Raw genomic sequence first — 23,331 nt, 5'->3', positions numbered from 1 at the left:
GCCAAATGTGGGTGAAGGGGAGAAAGCAAACAAAACACACTTCCATGTGTGTACCTATGCAACTGTATTGCATGCTCTGCACATGTACCCCAAAACCTAAAATGCAATAAAAAAAAAAAGAGGGAAAAGGAAAGCCCATAAGCTTCTCTAAGGAAAAAAAAAAAAAAAAAAGAAGTATACCCTTATTAACATAGTAATTGTGTATGACCTGTCAGGATTTCCCAGGCTGTTCCTTTGAGCACTGACTAGTTGCAGGGTGGTAACTAGAATCTGATAGATTTGAGTTCAATACCCAGCTGTTTCCTCAATCTAGTTTTAGATTTATAAGATGAAATAACATGTTTACTGAATCTATAGACTCTTAATGAGATCCCGTTCTCCTTCAAGTCCCCGTTCCTATCCAATTACAGGCCCTAAAATGCTTTGTTTAGTAATCTAAGGAAATTACTCACCAATACTCTGTTACACATTTTTATTTATTATTTTGTTAGTATTTTCTTCCTGTCTTTAGGTGAATTTTTAAAAGTAGGCCTAATCAAGAGTACACATAAAATACAAAAAAGGGGCTGGGTCAGTGCTCATGCCTGTAATCCCAGCATTGTGGGAGGCTGAGGTGGGAGGACTGCTTGGTCCAAAATGTTTGAGACAAGGCTGATATAGCAAGACCTCATCTCTTAAAAAAAAAATTAGCTGGGTGTGGTGGCATGTGCCAGTAGTCCCAGCTACTCGGGAAGCTGAGGTGGGAGGATCACTTGAGTCCAGGGAGGTTAAGGCTGTAGTGAGTTGTGACCATGCCCAGCTTGGCTGACAGAGCAAGATTACATCTCAAAAAATAAAAGAAAAATTTAAAAATTAAAAAAAAGGAATTTAGATTAAAAATGTGTAATTGGTTTCCATAGTTAATCCCCTAAAAACATATTTTGAAAAGTAAATGAGAAAACAATTAAAGAAACTAAATTTATATTAAAATAAAGATGTAATATCCAACTAAACAGCCTCTTAAATTTCAACTCTACTGTTGGCATTTCCAATATCTGCTGAATAGCCATTTCAACAAATCCTCTCTATCTAAATGATGGTTTATTTTCATAGAGCATAAATAGAATAAAAGATAAGCAACTCTAGCCTTATTCCAAATAAAGGTGTTGCATATTCAGTTAACGATAATAATATCCTTCCATCTTTCTTGTTGTCAAGGCCAAAGATTTGCTGTGGGTTTTTTTGTGCATGTCTTTGTGTGTATACATGACATATAATGACATTTAATTAGCAAATAAAACATAGCCAGCATAAATAATAAAAAATGCCTATTTGTGATGAAGACAAAAATAATGTAAATAATTAAAGTCAATTCTCTCTTTTAGATATCTTTTAGATAAATCATTTTTAAATAAGGCTTTGATAAGAAAAACAGAACATAAATTTCAGAAAAAATCATTACTTTCACTGTTTTCTAACCTTTTCCAATCTGGAAGAGTCTTCTTATAAATAGAATCAAGGGGCAACACTTGCTGATGACCTTGGGTTTCATCATAGATACGACGTGCAGCATCAGTGGTTAGGGTGACTACACAGTCCATGTCACTTTCCAGTTGCCAAGAAATAACCATTGCAGCTCTATCATCTTCAATTTGTGCTAGATGTGTAATCTATAACCCATTTTAATAACATCAAGTAAAAAATATAAAATACATACATAAAAATTTGATATTACTTTAAAAGCCCAAGCCTAGATAACAAAAACTTTTCTGAAACACATGAATTAAAAATAGTCAAGTTGTTAAAAACTTAACTTGAATATATTAAACCTTCTAGTTTGCTATTAAATTAAAAAAAAATTTTCTAAAGACTAAACTCCAGTAAAGTTGCCAAAAAAAGAGCAAATAAAAATATTAGGAATTTTTTCTTTTCTCAGACCTCTCAGGGATGAAATAATTAGGAATATTATTAGGTAGTAATACATACTTTTTCACATTTTAACACTATAAAAATGAAATCTGTCTTATTGGTAAAATCATCATAAAGTACATTTAAATAATACACACATAAAATAATGCAGTTCGATTAAACATAAATACAGTTAATATACCCTTCCCTTCTAAGTAAACACTTCGCTCCACTATTACAGCATTCCTTTCAGAAAACAAATCTAAACATCACAAATAAGAATTGTTTTTTCTGCTACTCAAGAGGCTGAGGCAGGAGGATAGCTTGAGCCCAGGAGGCTACAGGGAGCTGAGATTGTGCAATGCACTAACTACAGTCTGGGTGACAGAGCAAGACCCTGTCAACAACAACAACAACAACAAAAAAAGAACTGTTTCTGTTTCTAGGAACAATTCTTTGAGGCTTAGAATAAATAAATAATTATAAATCTTTGCTTGAGTCACAAGTATTCTTTTTCTTTCCCTCAGGTCAGACAGGTAATGTGCCAACATCATAACAAGGTTTAAGGGTGGCATATGTCACATACATGTGTGACCACCCAATCATCAACAAGGATTCTTGTTCAAAGTCAAGTCCACCAAGGTTGGACTATTCTGGCCAGAATCAAAGCCTAATTCATCGTGCTAGTATGGTGGTGTCTACCCTTTAATCTTACTTGATCTGGTAGCACAAACCTGCCCTAGCAATAAGAACACTGTGTGTCACTTTTAGAAACATCAGGCTGGATGTGGTGGCTCACAACTATCATCCTAGCACTTTGGCAGTTGAGGCAGGTGGACTGCTTGAGCCCAGGAGTTTGAGACCAGCTTGGGCAACACCACGAAACCCCATCTCTACTAAAAACACAAAAAACTAGGGGTGCATTGTGGCATGAAACTGTTTTCCCAGCTTCTCAGGAGGCTGAGGTGGGAGGATCACCTGAGTTCAGGAAGTTGAGGCTACAGTGAGCCAAGACTGCACCATTGCACTCCAGCCTGGATGACAGGAGTGAGGTCCTGTTTCAAAAAATCCCTAAAAACAAAACACATCCTAACATCTACCCTTACATTCTAATTCTCTAGAATTTAGTGGAAGAAAGCTAAGAAAATGATCATGCAAAAAAACTAGTACATGTAAATGAAAATAATGTTCTAGCCAATGGAGAAAGAATTAATAGAGGCGGATGAAATGTAAGCACAAGAAATGGCTTACTGTGACATTTAGATGTGTTTTGTAAAAAACACAACAATACTGGCATAAAACCTATTTAGAAGGGCATGTTAATAATAACTATATGTTTAACTGAACAAAAAAGTGTTAAAACTATTAAATCATCCTCATTTAGAGATGGGATTTCAAGATATTTGGAATTGAGGAAGAAAAGCATAAAATATCTAAGTTACTTGAGGTATTCACGATGTTAAAAATAAATACGTTTTGAGATGGGGGGATCTCACCTTGTTCCTACCATCATTTATTCTAGGTTTGTTTTTTTTTTTAGACAGAGTCTCACTTTGTCGCCTAGGCTTGAGTGCAGTGGTGCGATCTCCGCTCACTGCAACCTCTGCCTCCCAGGTTCAAACAATTCTGCCTCAGCCTTCTGAGTAGCTGGGATTACAGGTGGACATCACCACATCTGGCTAGTTTTTGTATTTTTTATTAGAGATGAGGTTTCACCAGGTTGGCCAGGCTGGTCTAAAACTCCTGACCTCAGGTAATGCGCCCGCTTCAGCCTCCCAAAGTGTGGGGATTACAGGTGTGAGCCACCGCACTCAAGACTATTCTAGTTTTAGAATAAATGCCAGAAAGAGTATTTTTTAAGGAAGCAAGGGAAAAGACTAAGGATGACATGGAGGGATTATAAAGTTCTTCTACTGGTTAGTGTAGGGTTTGTACTTCTGAGGAAACAACAGAGAAACTATGAAAAATGAGATTTAAAAGATTTTCCCAAGATGCAATGGGAAATATTGAAAAAGACTTTAAAATACAACTCTCTTGCTAAAATATATATGTTGGTAAAAATCTTACATATTGTGCCAGGATTTTATATTGGATGGGCTATTAAAAATGTGGAAACCAGGTATTTACATGCTTAGGATCAAAGAACTGATTTCTAAAACTTGGTTCCAATGAATAACATTTTAAAACATTGTATATTGGCAACTCGTTTCCTAATGCATAAATTTATATTTAATTTAACCTAAATTAAAATTCAATTAATTTTTTTAATCTGCAGATTTGAGGTTTGGGTAATAATGTAACACAGCTTTCATCATAAACATTGCTACACATTACCCCCTATTTTCAGGGGGCAGTACTACCATAGACTTTAGAGTCAGAAAGACTTTGAGTCATACTTAAGTTATGCCTTTAACTATATTTTAATAAGTTATTTGAGCTCCCTGGATTTCAATTTTCTTATGCATAAATGAGAAATACTACAAAATAATGGTTTAGACTGTGGTTATAAAAGTAGAATATACATGTATAGGCAATAACCATAGACTCCAGAGTCAGACTACCTGGGGTTTTGGCCCTGGTTCTGCCATCTGCTAGCTGTGCAACTCTGAGCAAATTACTTGCCCTCGGTTTCAGCTGGGCACGGTGGCACATCCTGCAGTCACAGCTACTTGGGGGGTAGAGGCAGGAGGATCGCTTGAGCCCAGAGATGGAGGGAGCAGTGAGCCACGGTCTTAACCACTGCACTCCAGCCTGGGTGGCAGTGAGATCGTCTCTCCCTCTAAAAAAGAACTGCATTACATGAAAGCATCTCTAAGTAAATAGTAAGCCTTGAACTAATAATACATGCTAACAACTTCTGCCACAGCCCTCAATAGTAATATTACAGATTTTGGATTAAACTCTGCCAAATCCCTATTGTGAAAATGAGAGCAGGTACTTTATCGAAAGGAATTAAATTACAAAGAACCTGACACGTTGTCACTTTTAGAAGACCATTTTAAACAAACAAGATAATAAAATGTACTGTCTCTCAAAATGCTTAACAAACACAAACCTTTCCCAACACATCTCCACTGCCTTTAGTATAGTTTGGAAGAGTACATGATCGTCTCGGTTTTTTCTTTAGTTCTTCCTGTTCTGATAGCTTTCTTTTCAGAAGTATTTCAATGTGTGGCACCTATAATTTATTTTTTAAAAAAAGGCAGCCCATAGTGACAGTGGAGAAAAATTAACAATTTAGATAACTTAAGAATATAGAGTTGGTAAGCAGACATTATTTAAAAAACAATCAGAAAACACACACACACACACACACACAGAGAGAGAGAGAGAGAGAGAGAGAGAGAGAGAGAGAACAAAATTTTAAAAACCATGGTTATAGTAATATAAAGTTTCCACTTCACTGAGTTTAACAAAATCTTGGCCAAGAAATACACTACCTATAATAGGACTTTGAAACCTAGTTACACATATAAAAATATATAAATTTTAAAAATCTAAATTGCTTTTTGTTATTTTCTCTTATTTATGAACCCGTGTATTGACTATGCAGCCTTTTCAATGCAGTACTTGAACTGATGTATTAACTGCATTTATTGGCGTCATTACATTAAAAATACAAATTGCAATTTCTTTTAATAGAGCACTCTATCATTTTGTTAGTCATGTTTTATGTCTAGTAAGTGACTAAACTATAATGTACACATCTTTGTACACTAAAACAGTACTCATGGAATTCCTAATAAAACCTGAAAAACTGAGAAAACTGTAGAATAGACTTTAATAAAAAATCTTTCATGTATACTTGGAAACTATACCTGTTGTGTTGTAGGAATGTCAATATTATGTATTTTTAGTTCATTTCACAATTGGGCTTCTTTTAATCTTGCTTCTTCAACTTGACCTAAAATTAAAAACAAAAAATTCGCATCAATTTCTGAAAGCTGCCAAAACCATAGATTTTAAAAAATATTTTAAAATTCCTTTTGTTTTTCCCTTTTGATGTGTGATGCTAAAATGAAAATTGATAGGTGACTATTTTAGAAATTGAAAATTAAACTATACATCTTAAGGCTCAATTCTGATATATAAAAATAAGAAAACAGAATTAATCCAACTAAAGGGAGATATGATATACTGCGAACTCCTAGTAATCTTGGATAAGCGATTTAATCTTAATCCACATGCGTATACATAATTTATATATACTTGCTCAAGGTTGTTCTCAAAGTAAACTTTACAAAAACAATTTTTAGTGCTACACAGATGATATATTATCTTATTTCTAGATTTAGCTCCTATTATATTCTAAATATCCTTGATCTTGTATAGGCATAGACAAAAGTGAGTACTTTGAGGCAAGCAGTAAATATTTGTTGGTTGACTGATCAAAATAACTAACACAAAGCCAAAACCCTTAGCAAAAAAATCTGAGAAATGAAAACGGAAGAGATGATAGAGCACAACTCAGAAAGTGTCTTGTCTTTCAATTATATACAATATTATTAAGAATTGCAGCAAATGTAGGCTGGGTGTGGTTTCCCACACCTGTAATTCTCGCACTTTGGGAAGCCAAGGTGGGCAGATCACTTGAGAGCAGGAGTTCAAGACCAGCCTGCCCAACATGGTGAAACCCTGTCTTTACTAAAAATACAACAATTAGCCAGTGTGGTGGCACGCACCTGTAATCCTAGTTACATGGGAGGCTGAGGCATGAGAATCACTTGCTCTCAGGAGGCAATGATTGCAGTGAGTGAGATCGAGCAACTGCACTCCAGGTTGGGCAACATAGTGAGACTGTGCCTCCAAAAAAAAAAAAAAAAATTGCAGCAAATGTTCTGTGAATTGCCTCAAGAATAATTTACATATTTCAATATGAGTGTATGATGCCCCAGATACCTTCATAGTATGACAAACTGTGGATGTTTGAAGTAAAATACATATAGCTCAGGAGCCAAATAAAAAATTTATGTTACACATCACTCCCCTGGTGATAATATTATCCAGCATCTTTTGCCAGAAGCTGGAGATAAATATAAACATTATTATTATGTTGAAAGCCTTAAATTTTCCACAGGTCCAGATTCCTAACAGAACATGTCAATTTTCTACAAGTAAGTACGATACATATTTATTTAAAAATAAGAAATACTTCATCTTAAGAATTATCAGCGACAATGTCAACCATCATTATCATTGCCACCTTTCTGCAACATTCTGCATTTTACTTGTGGATTAGGAAAGTGGAAGCACGTTTGTGTATCACAATCTCACCTTCTGACTCATCATTCCCTAAAGCATAATTTTTGTCTGAATACAAAATGACTTACATTTCATTTCATTAAGAAGCTGTTGGCCTGCTTCAAATAAACTTTTATACATGATAATAGACTGAGATAATTGGTCCTTTTCTTTTGTAAGTGCTGCCATTTGTTGCTGCTTTTTAACATCTAAGAAAAAAAATTCAGATAATTTAAAAATGGACTTTTCTAAAATATGTCATAATGTGATTAGATAGCTAATAAACACCATGTTAATGGAAAGCAAAACAAGGTTATCTAAAGTATCATTAGCAATGGGGTTTAATCATTTATTTTCTAGAAACTTACCATTGTAAAACATGAATGGTAGGATATATGGTTCTAAGGTTCTTGATAAAAGTGGTAGCTGGGGCTCAAATATGATAAAATATTCAGTACTATCTCTTCCAGGACTACTTTCTGCCAGCACCAGACTCTGTACATAGAAACAGACAATAGGGGAAAAAATATTTAAAAAGATATTTTTCTTTTTTAATTTTGTATTGCATTTTAGGTTTTGGGGTACATGTGCAGAACATGCAAGACAGTTGCATAGGTACACAGATGGCAGTGTGTTTTGCTTCCTTTCTCCCCTTCACCCACATTTGGCATTTCTCCCCAGGCTATCCCTCCTCAGCTCCCCCCCACCCCCACTGGCCCTCCCCTTTTCCCCCCAATAGACCCCAGTGTTTAGTACTCCCTTCCCTGTTTTTCAACATCTGAAGTTTTACATAACTCATTATGTTCTGTTTTCAAGTAAGTAGTTAATTTTAAAGGCAAAAGGCATAGGCTGATCCTTAAGATTCCATTAAACTATCATCACCACCCCCACTACCCATGACATAAAACTTTTTACCTTTTGGTATTGGTTTGAAAGCCAAATAACCGTATCAATAAACCGCTTATGTAAAAATTATATATAATAAAAATTTCAAGAAAAAGTTATTTCCTTCACATTAAAAATATCAAAGGCTGCTTACAGTTTTGACCTGTAAAATCTTCTTGAGTCTAACCTCTAAACTGAAAGCAGCATAAAACAGCTGATAGTGTGAAAGTTATAAAAACAATCACAAAGCCCAATGCAGAGTTTAAGTTACAGCTGTTACCATGGAAATAGACTCATCAGTCCCAGGTGACTGAACAAGAGGTTTTGAAAAGCTCTAAAGATTTTTTAAGTTGTATTTTTCTCATTAATGCACAAAAAAATTTTTGCTATATTTTAAGACCATAACATACAACTAGTAAATGACACAAATGTATTTTTATCTAAAACAATTTTTTTTACAAGTTCTAAAGGAAACAACAGATAGTAGCTATTTTTGTTTAGACTGTAACAATACAATTTACAGAGAAGTAATTTTTTAAAAAATCTAAATCAGTGTGACACTATAGGGCAATCCATGAAATATTATAAATTACAGCTCACAGATTTTTTTTCCCAAAGAATATAGAGTACAGGCCCACCACTAAACCAACTGCCAATCAGTTTCTGAATGTGGTTTCAATAGACTTACATAAATGCAAACATGTATTTAAAAACCATCTTGCATTAAAAAAAATAAGTAACATAGACTTTATACTTTAGCAACTTGCTTTCAGCACTTGATTTGATTTGTATCAACAAATCAAATACATTCATGTGAATGTATAGATGCCAATTTAACAAATTTATACATAGTACACTATACTAACCATTCATTGGGTGGTGAATACTGAGTATATTTAAAATCTTTAAACAATTATCTATAATATAGCAAAAATTTATCTCCAAATGCTTCTCTGCAAATGTGTTTTCTAGGATTAATAATGAGAGCATAAGTTTATTTTAATAGGTAGTATCAAATTTCCCCTAAAAGAAGCTGTATCAATTTATCCTCTTCACCAGCAGTGTATGGGAGTGCCCAATTCCCCTGATGCTAGCCAACATTTAATATCAATCATGTATTTTTTTCTAAAAAGGGGAATTAAAGAGCAACCAGTCATTATTATTTTAACCAACATTTCCGAGTGGTACTGAAATCATGCTTCTTATGTTTAAAGGTTATTTATACTTTTTTTTCCATTAATTGCCTGCTCATATTCTTTGTCCATTTATTTTTCTACTGGTTTGCCTTTTTAAAAAACTGACTTGCAAGTAGTTCCTTAGGAGGTTTTAGAAATATGTTCAAATATCAGTCCTTTAATTATATGTATCTACACATATAGTCATGCACCACATAAGGAAATTTCAGTTAACAAAGGACCGCATGTACAATGGTGGTCCCAAAAGATACTGTAGTTTTACTGTACCTTTTCTATGTTTAGATACAAATATTATTATGTTAAAATCACCTACAGTGTTCAGTACAGTCATATACTGTACAGGTTTTTAGCCTAGGAAAAATAAGTTATGCTACTGGGTGTGGGGGCTCACACCTATAATTCCAGCACTTTGGGAGGCTGAGGTGGGGGTGTATCACCTGAGCTCAGGAGTTCGAGATTAACCTGGCAAACATGGTGAAACCCCATCTCTACCAAAAATACAAAAAAATTAGCTGGGTGTGGTGGTGCATGCCTGTAGTCCCAGCTACTCGGGAGGCTGAGGTGCAAGGATCGTTTGAACCCAGGAGGTGGAGGTAGCAGTGAGCCAAGAGTGTACCACTGCACTCTAGCCTGGGTGATAGAGACCTGTCTTAAACAAACAAAACAAAACAAAAAGAAAGAAATATGTTATGCCATATAGCCCAGGTATATAGTAGGCTATACCACCTAGGTTTGTGTAAGTATACTCTACAATGTTTGAACAACAATGAAATCACCTAATTATACATTTCTCAGAACGTATGCCCATCATTAAGTGATGACATGACTGCGTATAGCAAAATCGTTAGTTCTCAATTTACTACCATAAAAACATTTTGTTCTATTAAAGAATCACATAATAAATCTGATCATCCACTGTCAACAATTATCAACACATTGTCATTGTTTGCAGCGGCATAATCGTGGCTCATTCTAGTCTCAACCTCCCAGGCTTAAGCTATCTTCCCACCTCAGCCTCCCGAGTAGCTAAGGCTACAGATGCATGCCACCATGCTTGGGTAACGTGTTTTTTTTTTTTTTTTTTTTTTTTGTAGAGGTGGGGTTTTGCCATGTTGCCCAAGCTAGCCTTGAATTCCTGGGCTCCAGCAATTCTTCCACCTTGGCCTCCCAAAGTGTTAAGGATTTCAGCCATGAGCTACTGTGCCCAGCAGAAAGTATAACTTTTAATATAATTAATATAATCTTTTTTTAATTGCATTTTAGGTTTTGGGGTACATGTGCAGAGCATGCAATACAGTTGCATAGGGACACAAATGGCAGTGTGTTTTGTTTGCTTTCTCCCCTTCACCCACATTTGGCACCTCTCCCCAAGCTATCCCTCCCCACCTCCCCCTCCCACTGGCCCTCCCCTTCTCCCCTCAATAGACCCCAGTGTTTAGTACTCCCTTCTCTGTGTCCATGTGTTCTTATTTTTCATCAGCCGCCTATGAGTGAGAATATGCGGTGTTTCATTTTCTGTTCTTGTGTCAGTTTGCTGAGAATGATGTTCTCCAGATTCATCCATATCCCTACAAACTTCATGAACTCATCATTTCTGATTGCTGCATAATATTTCATGGTGGATATGTGCCACATTTTCCCAATCCAGTCTATCATCGATGGGCATTTGGGTTGATTCCAGGTCTTTGCTATTGTAAACAGTGCTGCAATGAACATTCGTGTGCATGTGTCCTTGTAGTAGAACGATTTATAGTCCTTTGGATGTATACCCAGAAATGGGATTGCTGGGTCAAATGGAATTTCTATTTCTAAGGCCTTGAGGAATCACCACACCGTCTTCCACAATGGTTGGACTAATTTACACTCCCACCAACAGTGTAAAAGTGTTCCTTTTTCTCCACATCCTCGCCAGCATCTGTTGTCTCCAGATTTTTTAATGATCGCCATTCTAACTGGCGTGAGATGGTATCTCAATGTGGTTTTGATTTGCATCTCTCTGATGACCAGTGACGATGAGCATTTTTTCATATGATTGTTGGCCTCATATTGTCTTCTTTTGTAAAGTGTCTGTTCATATCCTTTGCCCAATTTTGAATGGTTTTTCCTGTAAATCTGTTTTAGTTCTTTGTAAATTCTGGATGTCAGCCCTTTGTCAGATGGGTAAACTGCAAAAATTTTTTCCCATTCTGTTGGTTGCCGATTCACACGAGAGACTGTTTCTTTTGCTGTGCAGAAGCTGTGGAGTTTCATTAGGTCCCATTTGTCTATTTTGGCTTTTGTTGCCAATGCTTTTGGTGTTTTGTTCATGAAGTCCTTGCCTACTCCTATGTCCTGGATGGTTTTGCCTAGATTTCCTTCTAGGGTTTTTATGGTGCCAGGTCTTATGTTTAAGTCTTTAATCCATCTGGAGTTAATTTTAGTGTAAGGTGTCAGGAAGGGGTCTAGTTTCTGCTTTCTGCACATGGCTAGCCAGTTTTCCCAGCACCATTTGTTGAACAGGGAATCCTTTCCCCATTGCTTGTTTTTGTCGGGTTTATCAAAGATTGTATGGTTGTAGCTATGTTGTGTTGCCTCTGATGCCTCTGTTCTTTTCCATTGGTCTATATCTCTGTTTTGGTACCAGTACCATGCTGTTTTGATTACTGTAGCCCTGTAGTATAGTTTGAAATCCGGTAGTGTGATGCCTCCCACTGTGTTCTTTTTGCTTAGAATTGACTTGGCTATGCGGGCTCTCTTCTGGTTCCATATAAAGTTCATGGTGGCTTTTTCCAGTTCTGTGAAGAAAGTCAATGGTAGCTTGATGGGGATAGCATTGATTCTGTAAATTACTTTGGGCAGTATAGCCATTTTTATGATACTAATTTTTCCTTACCATGAACATGGAATGTTTCTCCATCTGTTTGTGTCCTCTCTGATTTCGTTGAGCAGTGGTTTGTAGTTTTCCTTGAAGAGGTCCCTTACATTCCTTGTGAGTTGTATTCCTAGGTATTTTATTCTTTTTGTAGCAATTGTGAATGGCAGTTCGTTCTTGATTTGGCTCTCTTTAAGTCTGTTATTTGTGTAGAGGAAGGCTTGTGATTTTTGCACATTGATTTTATATCCTGAGACTTTGCTGAAGTTGTTTCTCAGTTTCAGGAGTTTTTGGGCTGAGGCGATGGGGTCTTCTAGGTATACTATCATGTTGTCTGCAAATAGAGACAATTTGGCTTCCACCTTTCCTATTTGAATACCCTTTATTTCTTTTTCTTGCCTGATTGCTGTGGCTAGGACTTCCAGTACTATATTGAATAGGAGTGGTGAAAGAGGGCATCCTTGTCTAGTGCCGGATTTCAAAGGGAATGCTTCCAGTTTTTGCCCATTCAGTATGATATTGGCTGTTGGTTTGTCATAAACAGCTTTTATTACTTTGAGATACATTCCATCGATATCGATTTTATTGAGGATTTTTAGCATAAAGGGCTGTTGAATTTTGTCAAATGCCTTCTCTGCATCAATTGAGATAATCATGTGGTTTTTGTTTTTGGTTCTGTTGATGTGGCGAATTACGTTTATAGACTTGCGTATGTTGAACCAGCCTTGCATCCCCGGGATGAATCCTACTTGATCATGATGGATAAGTTTTTTGATTTGCTGTTGCCACCGGCTTGCCAATATTTTATTGAAGATTTTTGCATGTATGTTCATCATGGATATTGGCCTGAAGTTTTCTTTTCTTGTTGGGTCTCTGCCGGGTTTTGGTATCAGGATGATATTGGTTTCATAGAATGATTTGAGAAGGATTCCTTCTTTTTGGATTATTTGGAATAGTTTCAGAAGAAATGGTACCAGCTCCTCTTTGTGTGTCTGGTAGAATTCGGCTGTGAACCCGTCTGGACCTGGGCTTTTTTTGTGTGGTAGGCCCTTAATGGCTGCCTTGACTTCTCACCTTGTTATTGGTCTATTCATAGTTTCAGCTTCCTCCTGGTTTAGGCTTGGGAGGACACAGGAGTCCAGGAATTTATCCATTTCTTCCAGGTTTACGAGTTTATGTGCATAGAGTTGTTTGTAATATTCTCTGATGATGGTTTGAATTTCTGTGGAATCTGTGGTGATTTCCCCTTTATCATTTTTTATTGCATCTATTTGGTTGTTCTCTCTTTCCTTTTTAATCAATCTGGCTATTGGTCTGTGTATTTTGTGAATCTTTTCAAAAAACCGGCTCTTGGATTTATTGATATTTTGGAGGGTTTTTCGTGTCTCAGTCTCCTTCAGTTCAGCTCTGATCTTAGTTATTTCTTGTCTTCTGCTGGGTTTTGAGTTTTTTTGATCTTGCTCCTCTAGCTCTTTCAATTTTGACGATAGGGTGTCAATTTTGGATCTCTCCATTCTTCTCATATGGGCACTTATTGCTATATACTTTCCTCTAGAGACTGCTTTAAATGTGTCCCAGAGATTCTGGCATGTTGTGTCTTCGTTCTCATTGGTTTCGAAGAACTTCTTTATTTCTGCCTTCATTTCATTGTTTATCCAGTCAACATTCAAGAGCCAGTTGTTCAGTTTCCATGAAGCTGTGTAGTTCTGGGTTGGTTTCTGAATTCTGAGTTCTAACTTGATTGCACTATGGTCTGAGAGGCTGTTTGTTATGATTTCAGTTGTTTTGCATTTGCTGAGCAGTGCTTTACTTCCAATTATGTGGTCTATTTTAGAGTAGGTGTGATGTGGTGCTGAGAAGAATGTATATTCTGTGAATTTGGGGTGCAGAGTTCTGTAAATGTCTATCAGGTTTGCTTGCTCCAGGTCTGAGTTCAAGCCCTGGATATCATTGTTGATTTTCTGTCTGGTTGATCTGTCTACTATTGACAGTGGAGTGTTAAAGTCTCCCACTATTATTGTGTGGGAGTCTAAGTCTCTTCGTAAGTCGTTAAGAACTTGCCTTATGTATGTGGGTGCACCTGTATTGGGTCCATATACGTTTAGGATCGTTAGCTCTTCTTGTTGTATTGATCCTTTTACCATTACGTCATGGCCTTCTTTGTCTCTTTTGAATTTTGTTGCTTTAAAGTCTATTTTTTCAGAGATGAGAATTGCAACTCCTGCTTTCTTTTGCTCTCCATTTGCTTGGTAAATCTTCCTCCATCCCTTTATTTTGAGCCTTTGTGTATCCTTGCAAGTGAGATGGGTTTCCTGGATACAGCACACTGATGGGTTTTGGATTTTTATCCAATTTGCCAGTCTGTGTCTTTTGATTGGTGCATTTAGTCCAGTTACATTTAAGGTTAATATTGTTATGTGTGAATTTGATACTGCCATTTTGATGCTAGCTGGCTGTTTTGCCTGTTAGTTTTTGTAGATTCTTCAGTATGTTGATGCTCTTTAGCACTTAGTGTGATTTTGGAATGGCTGGTACTGGTTCTTCCTTTCTATGTGTAGTGCCTCTTTCAGGAGCTCTTGTAAAGCAGGCCTGGTGGTGACAAAATCTCTGAGTACTTGCTTGTTCGCAAAGGATTTTATTTTTTCTTCACTTCTGAAGCTCAGTTTGGCTGGATATGAAATTCTGAGTTGAAAGTTCTTTTCTTTAAGGTTGTTGAATATTGGCCCCCACTCTCTTCTGGCTTGTAGAGTTTCTGCCGAGAGATCTGCTGTGAGTCTGATGGGCTTCCCTTTGTGGGTGACCCGACCTTTCTCTCTGGCTGCCCTTAGTATTTTCTTTTTCATTTCAACGTTGTTGAATCTGACAATTATGTGCCTTGGGGTTGCTCTTCTTGTGGAATATCTTTGTGGTGTTCTCTGTATTTCCTGCAATTTAGTGTTGGCCTGTCTTGCTAGGTGGGGGAAATTTTCCTGGATGATGTCCTGAAGAGTATTTTCCAGGTTGGATTCATTCGCTTCATCACATTCTTGTACGTCTATCAAATGTAGGTTAGGTCTCTTCACATAGTCCCACATTTCTTGGAGAATTTGTTCATTCCTTTTTGTGCTTTTTTCTCTGATCTTGGTTTCTCGTTTTATTTCATTGAGTTGATCTTTGACTACTGATATTCTTTCTTCTGCTTGGTCAATTCGGCTGTTGAATCTTGTGCATGCTTTGTGAAGTTCTTGTATTGTGTTTTTCAGCTCCTTTAATTCATTCATATTCCTCTTAAAGTATCCATTCTTGTTATCATTTCCTCAAATCTTTTTTCAAGTTCTTAGTTTCTTTGCGTTGATTTAAAACATGTTCCTTTAGCTCACAAAAGTTTCTCATTATCCACCTTCTGAAGTCTAATTCTGTCATTTCGTCACTGTCATTCTCCATCCAGCTTTGTTCCCTTTCTGGTGAGGAGTTTTGGTCCTTTCTAGGTGGCGAGGTGTTCTGGTTTTGAGTGTTTTCCTCCGTTTTTCGCTGGTTTCTTCTCATCTTTATGGATTTATCCACCTGTCATCTGTGTAGTTGCTGACTTTTCGATTGGGTCTCTTAGTGGACACCCGAATTGTTGATGATGAAGTATTTCTGTTACTTGGTTTTCCTTCTACCAGTCTAGCCCCGTTGCTGTATGACTGCTGAGGTCCACTTCAGGCCCTGCTTGTCTGGGGTGCACCTATAGCAGCTGCGGAACAGCGAGGGATGCTACCAGTTTCTTTTTCTGCTATCTTTGTCCCAGAATGATGTCTGCCAAATGTCAGTCTTTTGGATATAGAGGGGTCAGGGAGCTGCTTGAGGAGACAGTCTGTACTTTGTAGGAGCTCAGTTGGTGAGCTGTGAGCTCTGTTGTTCATTCAGGGCTGTTAGGCTGCCATGTTTAATTCTGCTGCAACATAACTCATAAAATAACCCTTTTTTTCTCAGATGCTTTGTCTGGGGGGGGGTTGGGGCTTTCCTTCTGAGTGTCTGCCTCGCTGTCCTGCCCAGCTAGGAGGCAGTTTAGTCACTATTTTCCTGCCGAGGCTCCACCCTGCTGATGTGAGGTTCACCCTGTTGCTGCAGGCTCTGCCATTCTGCTGTGGTCTCCGCCCTGTTGTCAAGGGCTACCCCCTGTGTGTGGGGGGAGTCTCTCTGTTGTACCAGGTTGCCTTGGCAATGGCAGGCTGCATCAGCAATGGGCGTGTACCTCAGTAGGGGCTGATTGCCTCAGTAATGGCAGACGCCCCTCCCCCACGGAGCTGCACTTTAAGAAAACCTCCTCACCGGGAGCGTTTGGAATTGTCGTTTTGTTTGTCGCACTGTGCTATCACAAACTCTGTGTCCCTGGGCTCTCCTGGGCTGGCTCACTGTCCAAGTCCCGTTCAGTCTCATGTTCAGCCCTCTCAGGTCTCTGTTTGCCAGTTAAACGGGGCACCTGCAACAGTGTGCTTTTGTATGGAGCACTGTGGAGCACCTTTGCACTCCGGCGCGGGCCAGAGCCGCACTGGCTTCCGGCTACACCAACCAAGACCTCTGCCTGGCATCCTGCATCTCTTTTATACCTGGGAATTTCCCCGTTCTGTGGGCAACTAAGATCCATCTGGAAATGCGTCCCCAACTCACACTCTTCGCGCATCCAGCGAGAGCTTCAATCATGGGTTGTTCTCATAGCGCCATCTTGAGTCCTCCTCCAAATATAATCTTTTCTTTTATGTCCTGTTTAAAGAGGTCTTGTCTATCTCAGTTTTATAGTTTTTAGTCCCTAATGCATATCTACCAATAAAAAAGGATAAACAGAATAACAGAAATGAAGAGAACTGAAGAGTCCAAAACTGTATCCAAGCATAAGTGGAAATTTGGCATATGAGAAACAAACAAACGATATCAGAATGAAACTCAGACACTGCCATCAGAAATTTCTGGATCATGTAGGCAAATAATACACTGAATTCAAATAGCACAATTAACAAACTTGAGCAACTACAAATTTAGATTATAACTTTAAACAAAGCAATAATGTGCAACACTTACAAATATTGGTTGTGCTCTGGACTAGTGTTTCCTAAACTTCCCTAATGATAAGAATCATCTGCTTGTTAAAAATCAGATTCTACATCCCTGCTTCAGACATACTAAATCAATATCTGAGGCAGGAGCCGAGAAGGGCTCGAGTTTTCTACTTATTCAGTGAGATATTAGGGACCTCTAGTGGTAAGAAGACATTTACATGCATGATATGAAGAGATTTTTATACACAGCTGTTGGGGGATAGCTAAATCTGTCTGAATCTCAGGAATATATACAGCAGGCTTAGCAATTTCAAATGTCTACAAGGGGGCTAAGAAAACTAGACACAGGTAAATAGGAAAACAGGTACAGTGGACTAGATGTCCTCTTTCAACAGAAACCCACTCTGCATGTTAAGTATGTTTCCCATTTCCCTTTGTTTTTCAATATGGCTTTCAGTACCTAATTTTTTTAGGACACAAGAAAATTTTACTTTATTTTCTACTGTAATAACAATATAAGAACAAGTGTGAATCTAAGTGGCAAATAACATGTGTCTTCAATGTCAATAAATGAAAAGAAGTGGCATGGAAGCGGCTGACTGGAAACCAGATGCACTGAGAGAAGCAGTAACTAAGGCTGCACATACAGCTGGCATAGAAGAATCCTCACCCAGTGTTGCCACATCTTTAGATTTCACCAAATATATTAGAAATGCAGATTTTTATGTGCAACTCCAGAATTTTAAATGTTGAAGACTAATTAAAATGAAAATGCTGTATTGGTCAGCCATTGCCAGACCAAAGGACAAGTCTTTAGGCCAGGTACAGCTGGCAAGCTCCTTCTGTATAAGCCTAATTTTACTGAAACGATGTGATATTAGCAATGAGTTAGATACAGAAATGAACAACAAAAATACAAGAAAAACTAACATTTCACATCTATTAGTACTTTTAGAACTACTGATAAAGATACCAAGAAATCTAATGGATTTGAAAAAGGGTCAATAAAACCCGGAAATATAAAAAATTAAAGGAATAAAGATATCAGAGATAGCATTGTGAATATAATCTGCCCCTCCAATATAAACAAAGGAAAGTTCTAAAAACAAAACAAAACAAAAAACACCTCAGGAAAAAGTACTTATTTACCAAAGAGTGCTAATATTTTTAATTATTAAGAAAATGAAAATTCTAAAAGAAATGGTCAGTGGACAATCTTAGAAAGATTGAAACCAAAAAAGTTCAACCATAGTAGTAACAAAAATACTTTTAAATTGGATTTTTTTTGAGTCAGAGTCTCGCTCTGTTGTCAGGCTGGAGTGTAGTGGTGCTATCTTGGCTCACTGCACCCTCCACTTACTGGGTTCACACAATTCTCCTGTCTCAGCCTCCCAAGTAGCTGGGACTACAGGCATGCACCATCATGCCCATCTAATTCTTCTATTTTTAGTAGAGATGGGGTTTCACCATTTGGCTAGGATGGTCTCAATCTCTTGACGTTGTGATCCAACTACCTCAGGCTCCCAAAGTGTTGGGATTACAGGTGTGAGCCACTGAGCCCAGCCTGGTTAGAATTTTAAAAACTGGTCATATATATAGTGTTTCTAATATAAGTAAAATGGACATATACTTCTGGTGGGAATATAAACTAAGAGCAATTGGTAGGAACTACCAAAAGAGTTAAAATATGCATATCCTATCTCTAACACATTCTGTCTCTAGTAATCTCTTAACATAATAACATATGCAAAAGGATATATAGTTATCCCTTGGAATCTGTGGGGTACTGATTCCAGGACTCCCACAGATACCCAAATCCATGCATACTCATGTCCCTGATATAAAATGATGTAGTATTTGCATACAGCCTATGCACATACTTCATATACTTTGAATCATCCTTAGATTACTTAATAATAATACCTAATACAATGTAATCACTATGTAAATAGTTGTATTGTTTATATAATACTGACAAGAAAAAAATCTGTACGTCTTCAGTGCAGATAAAATTTTTTCCCAGTATTTTTGAATACACAGATGTAAAACCCATGGATATAGGGGGGTTGACTGTACTTAGAAGAAACCTAATGGAAGGACTTTTGATAAAAACAAACTTTAGAAAAGAACTAAATTTTCACTAAGAATTGACCAAATAAATTCTGGTCATTAATGGACAACGATGTAGGCTTACTTTTACCTAGAAGATATTAGAGACATTAAACAAGAAAAGATTTTTGTAAAGGCGTAATTTTATTAATGAAATTTTACACCCTCTAAACACATACATATAATGGTATACAGGCAACATTCGTGTATATTTCAAAACTCTGGAAGGTAATAATAAATTTTTAATCACCTATTATCTCTGACAGGTGACAATATCTTGATTATTTATGGAGGTTCTTGCACTGGATATTTTAAAAATACAAATAAAACTATTTTCATTTTAGAAAAAAATGAGTAACAAAGAGTTTAATTAAAATTTACCTGAGCTATGTTTTATTTTGTTTCTATCTGCATAATGGCAGCTTTTCAATGAAACATAAAACATCACATATTTTCACTAAACTTAAAAATGACTAGAATTGGAGAAAGCTGTTTGTCATCCCATAGGAAAAAGAGGAGTCTTACTTACAAAGATCCTGGGTTCAATATGTAATAGCAAAATCAGAAAATATTTCAGCTAACTTTCCAATTTAGTGCCGTGATTAGAACATCTTCATAACTATACAAAAGGAAAGCTATCTTAAAAGTGGTTAAAAACATTAAATACAGAAATCCTATCTACCAAAAGATAGAAAAAATTTACCGTGATTTCAGCTGAACCATTCACAAAACGGAATTCAAGTGTTCTGACTTTCCCAATAAAGAGTGGGGTATCAGTATCTTTTTCATTAGAACCTTTAATGGTGGCTCCTATAGTGCCGACCAAATCAATTCCAGTATGGTTATTGTAGTCATCCTTAAAATAAAAAATGGAAAACAATTAGAGAAACTGGCCAAATGATTAAACCCAGAGAAGAGCATATACAAATCAGAAAGAAGACATGGAGCCCCCAACATTAAATTATCTGGATCTTTCTTAATCTAAGCACAGAATCCAGTTCTAAGTTTGAGTGTTCCACAGGCAAGAAATAGTTCTAGACACCATAAAAGAGCAACAGACTTCCACCTAATACAACAGTTCCTACCTTACTGAATTACAAGGACTCCCATTTTAAAATGTCACCTTTTCATGTACTTTTAGCACCTACTGATGTGAAAAAGTGCTTAATAAAAAGTTATCATAAATTTGTAGTGACTTTAATTATTTTATTAACTCCAGCAGCATCTGTATACATTTGAAAACCAATAGGCCTATATGTGTCTCACACAATGTTTGGTGCTTATATGAGATTCAAAGATCCTTGGAGTAATTCTATGGTGCTGTTTACCCCAACAAGATGTTTTGGAAAAAGAGATGTTTGAGGAAAAATAACCAATCATCTAAAGCTGGAAAATAAACTGAAAGTAAATATGTATCCCACCAAACACATTTTCCATAAAGGTGTAGTCCCACTACCGTGTTCTACGTGTTTTTGTTAATATTTTTGGCAGCCGAGTTGCTGCTTATGCTTTATGAAATCAGCAGCCTTAGAGGAGCTCTGATTTTCTTTCTTAACTATAAGCAGTCATCAGAGCACATCTCTTAAAAAAAAAAAAAACTTATCTCCTTCTGTCCCCTCAGTGAACTGGACATTGAAGAGTCAACACAGTTCACACTCATTCATGATATATACATGAAACAGGTAAGTAAAGATATGTATTAGGCAAGGTAGCAGCTGGCTGCGTGGTTCACAGCTGTAATCCCAGCACTTTGGAAGGCTGAGGAAGGAGGATAACGTGAGGTTAAGGTTTCAAGACCAGCCTGGGCAACATAGCAAAATCCAGCAAAATCCCACAGAAAAAAGTTAGAACTAGCCATGTGTGGTGCTATGTGCCTGTGGTTTCAGCTCCTCAGGAGGCTGGGGTGGGAGGACTGCTTGAGGCTGCAGTGAGCTATGATTGTGCCGCAGCACTCTAGCTTAAGTGATAGAGCAAGACCCTGTCTCAAAAAAAAAAAAAAAAAAAGGTAGGCAAATTGAGATTTCTGCATGTTGAGTCAGTTCTGCTTAGTATGTCTGGATTCACTTCATGTATAATGCTAAGTATTTTCTATTCGTATTTAAATACAAAGATATTTATGAATACTTAATTCATCTGCACAAGTTTTCCCTATAACCTTAAACACAGCAATTGATAGAATCCATAAAAATCATTTTGTACCCTAAAATCAAAGATAATTTTTCTTGTTACCATTTGAAGCTTTGGAAGAAAATAAATATTACCGTGATACTGAGATGTAAATCTCTGACCGAGGTCCTACTGGCAACTGAGTGAACATTAGAAACAGCTGTTGTAGGTGGTTAATTTTAGGCACTAACTTCACAGGTTGATTAGGCAGGACATCAACTATAGTCTTACAAAACAAGAGAGACATTCTGATTAACAACCTGTCTACGTGTTGTCATTTAAGAAGAAGGGAAGACATAATGATGGCACATACTAAATAAAATTAGAAGTTTAGCGGGGCGCATGGCTTACTCCTGTAATCCCAGCACTTTGGGAAGCCAAGGTGGGCAGATCACAAGGTCAGGAGATTGAGACCATCCTGGCCAACATGCTGAAACCCCGTCTATACTAAAATACAAAAAATTAGCCAAGTGCGGTGGTAGGTGTCTGTAGTCCCAGCTACTCAGGAGGCTGAGGCAGGGGAATCATTCGAACCAGAGTGGTGGGGGTTGCAGTGAGCTGAGATTGCATCACTGCACTCCAGCTTGGCAACAGAGCAAGATTCTTTCTCAAAGAAAAAAAAATTAAACGTTACCTTCTAAAATTTCCATGAATCTTTTAAAAGTAACCAATTTGCTTTTAAGATTCAGTATAAAAGTCAGGTCAGGTTAGTTTTTGATGTTTACGGCCATCTAAGAACAAACTTAGAGGTATTAAAAAACATAGGTAATTAAAAAAATTAGTATACCATCAGTATTGTTTTTTTGAGATGGAGTCTCGTTGGGACACCCAGGCTGGAGTGCAATGGCATGATCTTGGCTCACTGCAACCTCCACCTCCCAGGTTCAAGCAAGTCTTCTTCAGCCTCCCAAGTAGCTGAGACTACAGGCATGCAACCACCATGCCCAGCTGATTTTTGTATTTTTAGTAGAGATGGGGTTTCACCATATTGGCCAGGCTGGTCTTGAGCTCCTGATCTCAAGTAATCCACCCACCTCAGCCTCCCAAAGTGCTGAGATTACAGGCATGAGCCACCACGCCCAGCCTATATTAACAGTATTAAATGTAGATGATGTATACTTAAACTACCTTGAACATCACTATCTAGAATTCTAATAACTGAAACACTGTTTAGTTTTAATTTCCAATTTTTGTTATTTTAAAAATTTTACCTTAGATTCAGAAAGCATATGTGCAGTTTTGACATGTGTAAACTGCAGGACACTGAGGTTTGGGCTTCTAATGATCCCGTGATCCAAGGGGTGAACACAGTATCTAACAGGTAGTTTTTCAACTCTTGCCCACCTCCCTCTATCCCCCCTTTTCCAATCCCCAGTATTCACTGTTCCCATCTTTGTGTCCATGTGTACGCAATGTTTAGCTCCCACTTGTAAGGGAGAACAGGCAGTATTGGGTTTTTTGTTTCTTAGTTAATTTACTTAAAATAATGGCCTCTAGCCACATTCATATCGCTGCAAAGGACATAATTTGGCTCTTTGTTATGGCTGTGTGAAATATTACTAATATTTTTTCATGCATGGTTGGTATGAGCAACTTTACCACACCACACACTGAAATGCTGACTAAGTCTCTGATATAATAAAGACAAATGGAAATGTTACTCCTGTAATAGGCCAATTATTGAACAAATTTAAACATATTCTATACTAATTTTCCTGAAAATTGAATTATTTATATTTCGCATCCAATAATTACTTCACTTTTAAACAAAACATTTCGTTCATAAACTACAGGAGAAAATTGTAAAGCTATTTCATTTAATGCAGAACCAAAGGGGAGAAAAGAAAATATAAAGCTAACTGATATATAAATAAAGCAAGCAAACCTGTTCACTGTTGAGGATATTTGTTTTATCCATCATAAAACCAAACTGGATACAATATGTCCCCACTTTATTAGGAATGACTTTATCCCCACA

General features: G+C 37.1%; 1 protein-coding gene and 1 pseudogene across 1 annotated transcript in view; both read right to left on the bottom strand.

Annotated features, from left to right (window-relative positions):
* Positions 1 to 23,331, bottom strand: part of LOC100407488 (structural maintenance of chromosomes flexible hinge domain-containing protein 1-like) — a gene marked incomplete at its 5' end in the record, with an annotated part of 94,304 nt that extends 70,973 nt beyond the window's left edge. Inside the window, 9 exon segments of the mRNA XM_078346876.1 lie at positions 1,459 to 1,649; positions 4,943 to 5,065; positions 5,706 to 5,791; positions 7,218 to 7,337; positions 7,497 to 7,623; positions 19,891 to 20,043; positions 21,449 to 21,528; positions 21,531 to 21,579; positions 23,239 to 23,331. Coding sequence (XP_078203002.1) covers positions 1,459 to 1,649; positions 4,943 to 5,065; positions 5,706 to 5,791; positions 7,218 to 7,337; positions 7,497 to 7,623; positions 19,891 to 20,043; positions 21,449 to 21,528; positions 21,531 to 21,579; positions 23,239 to 23,331 — 1,022 coding nt within the window.
* LOC118147080 (small nucleolar RNA U13) lies at positions 2,414 to 2,503 on the bottom strand (annotated as a pseudogene).

Source organism: Callithrix jacchus, chromosome 13 (assembly GCF_049354715.1).
Source record: "Callithrix jacchus isolate 240 chromosome 13, calJac240_pri, whole genome shotgun sequence".
Classification (NCBI taxonomy): Eukaryota; Metazoa; Chordata; class Mammalia; order Primates; family Cebidae; genus Callithrix; species Callithrix jacchus.
The sequence above is the reverse complement of the archived record's forward strand: the minus strand, read 5'-3'. Positions and strand labels throughout refer to the sequence as shown.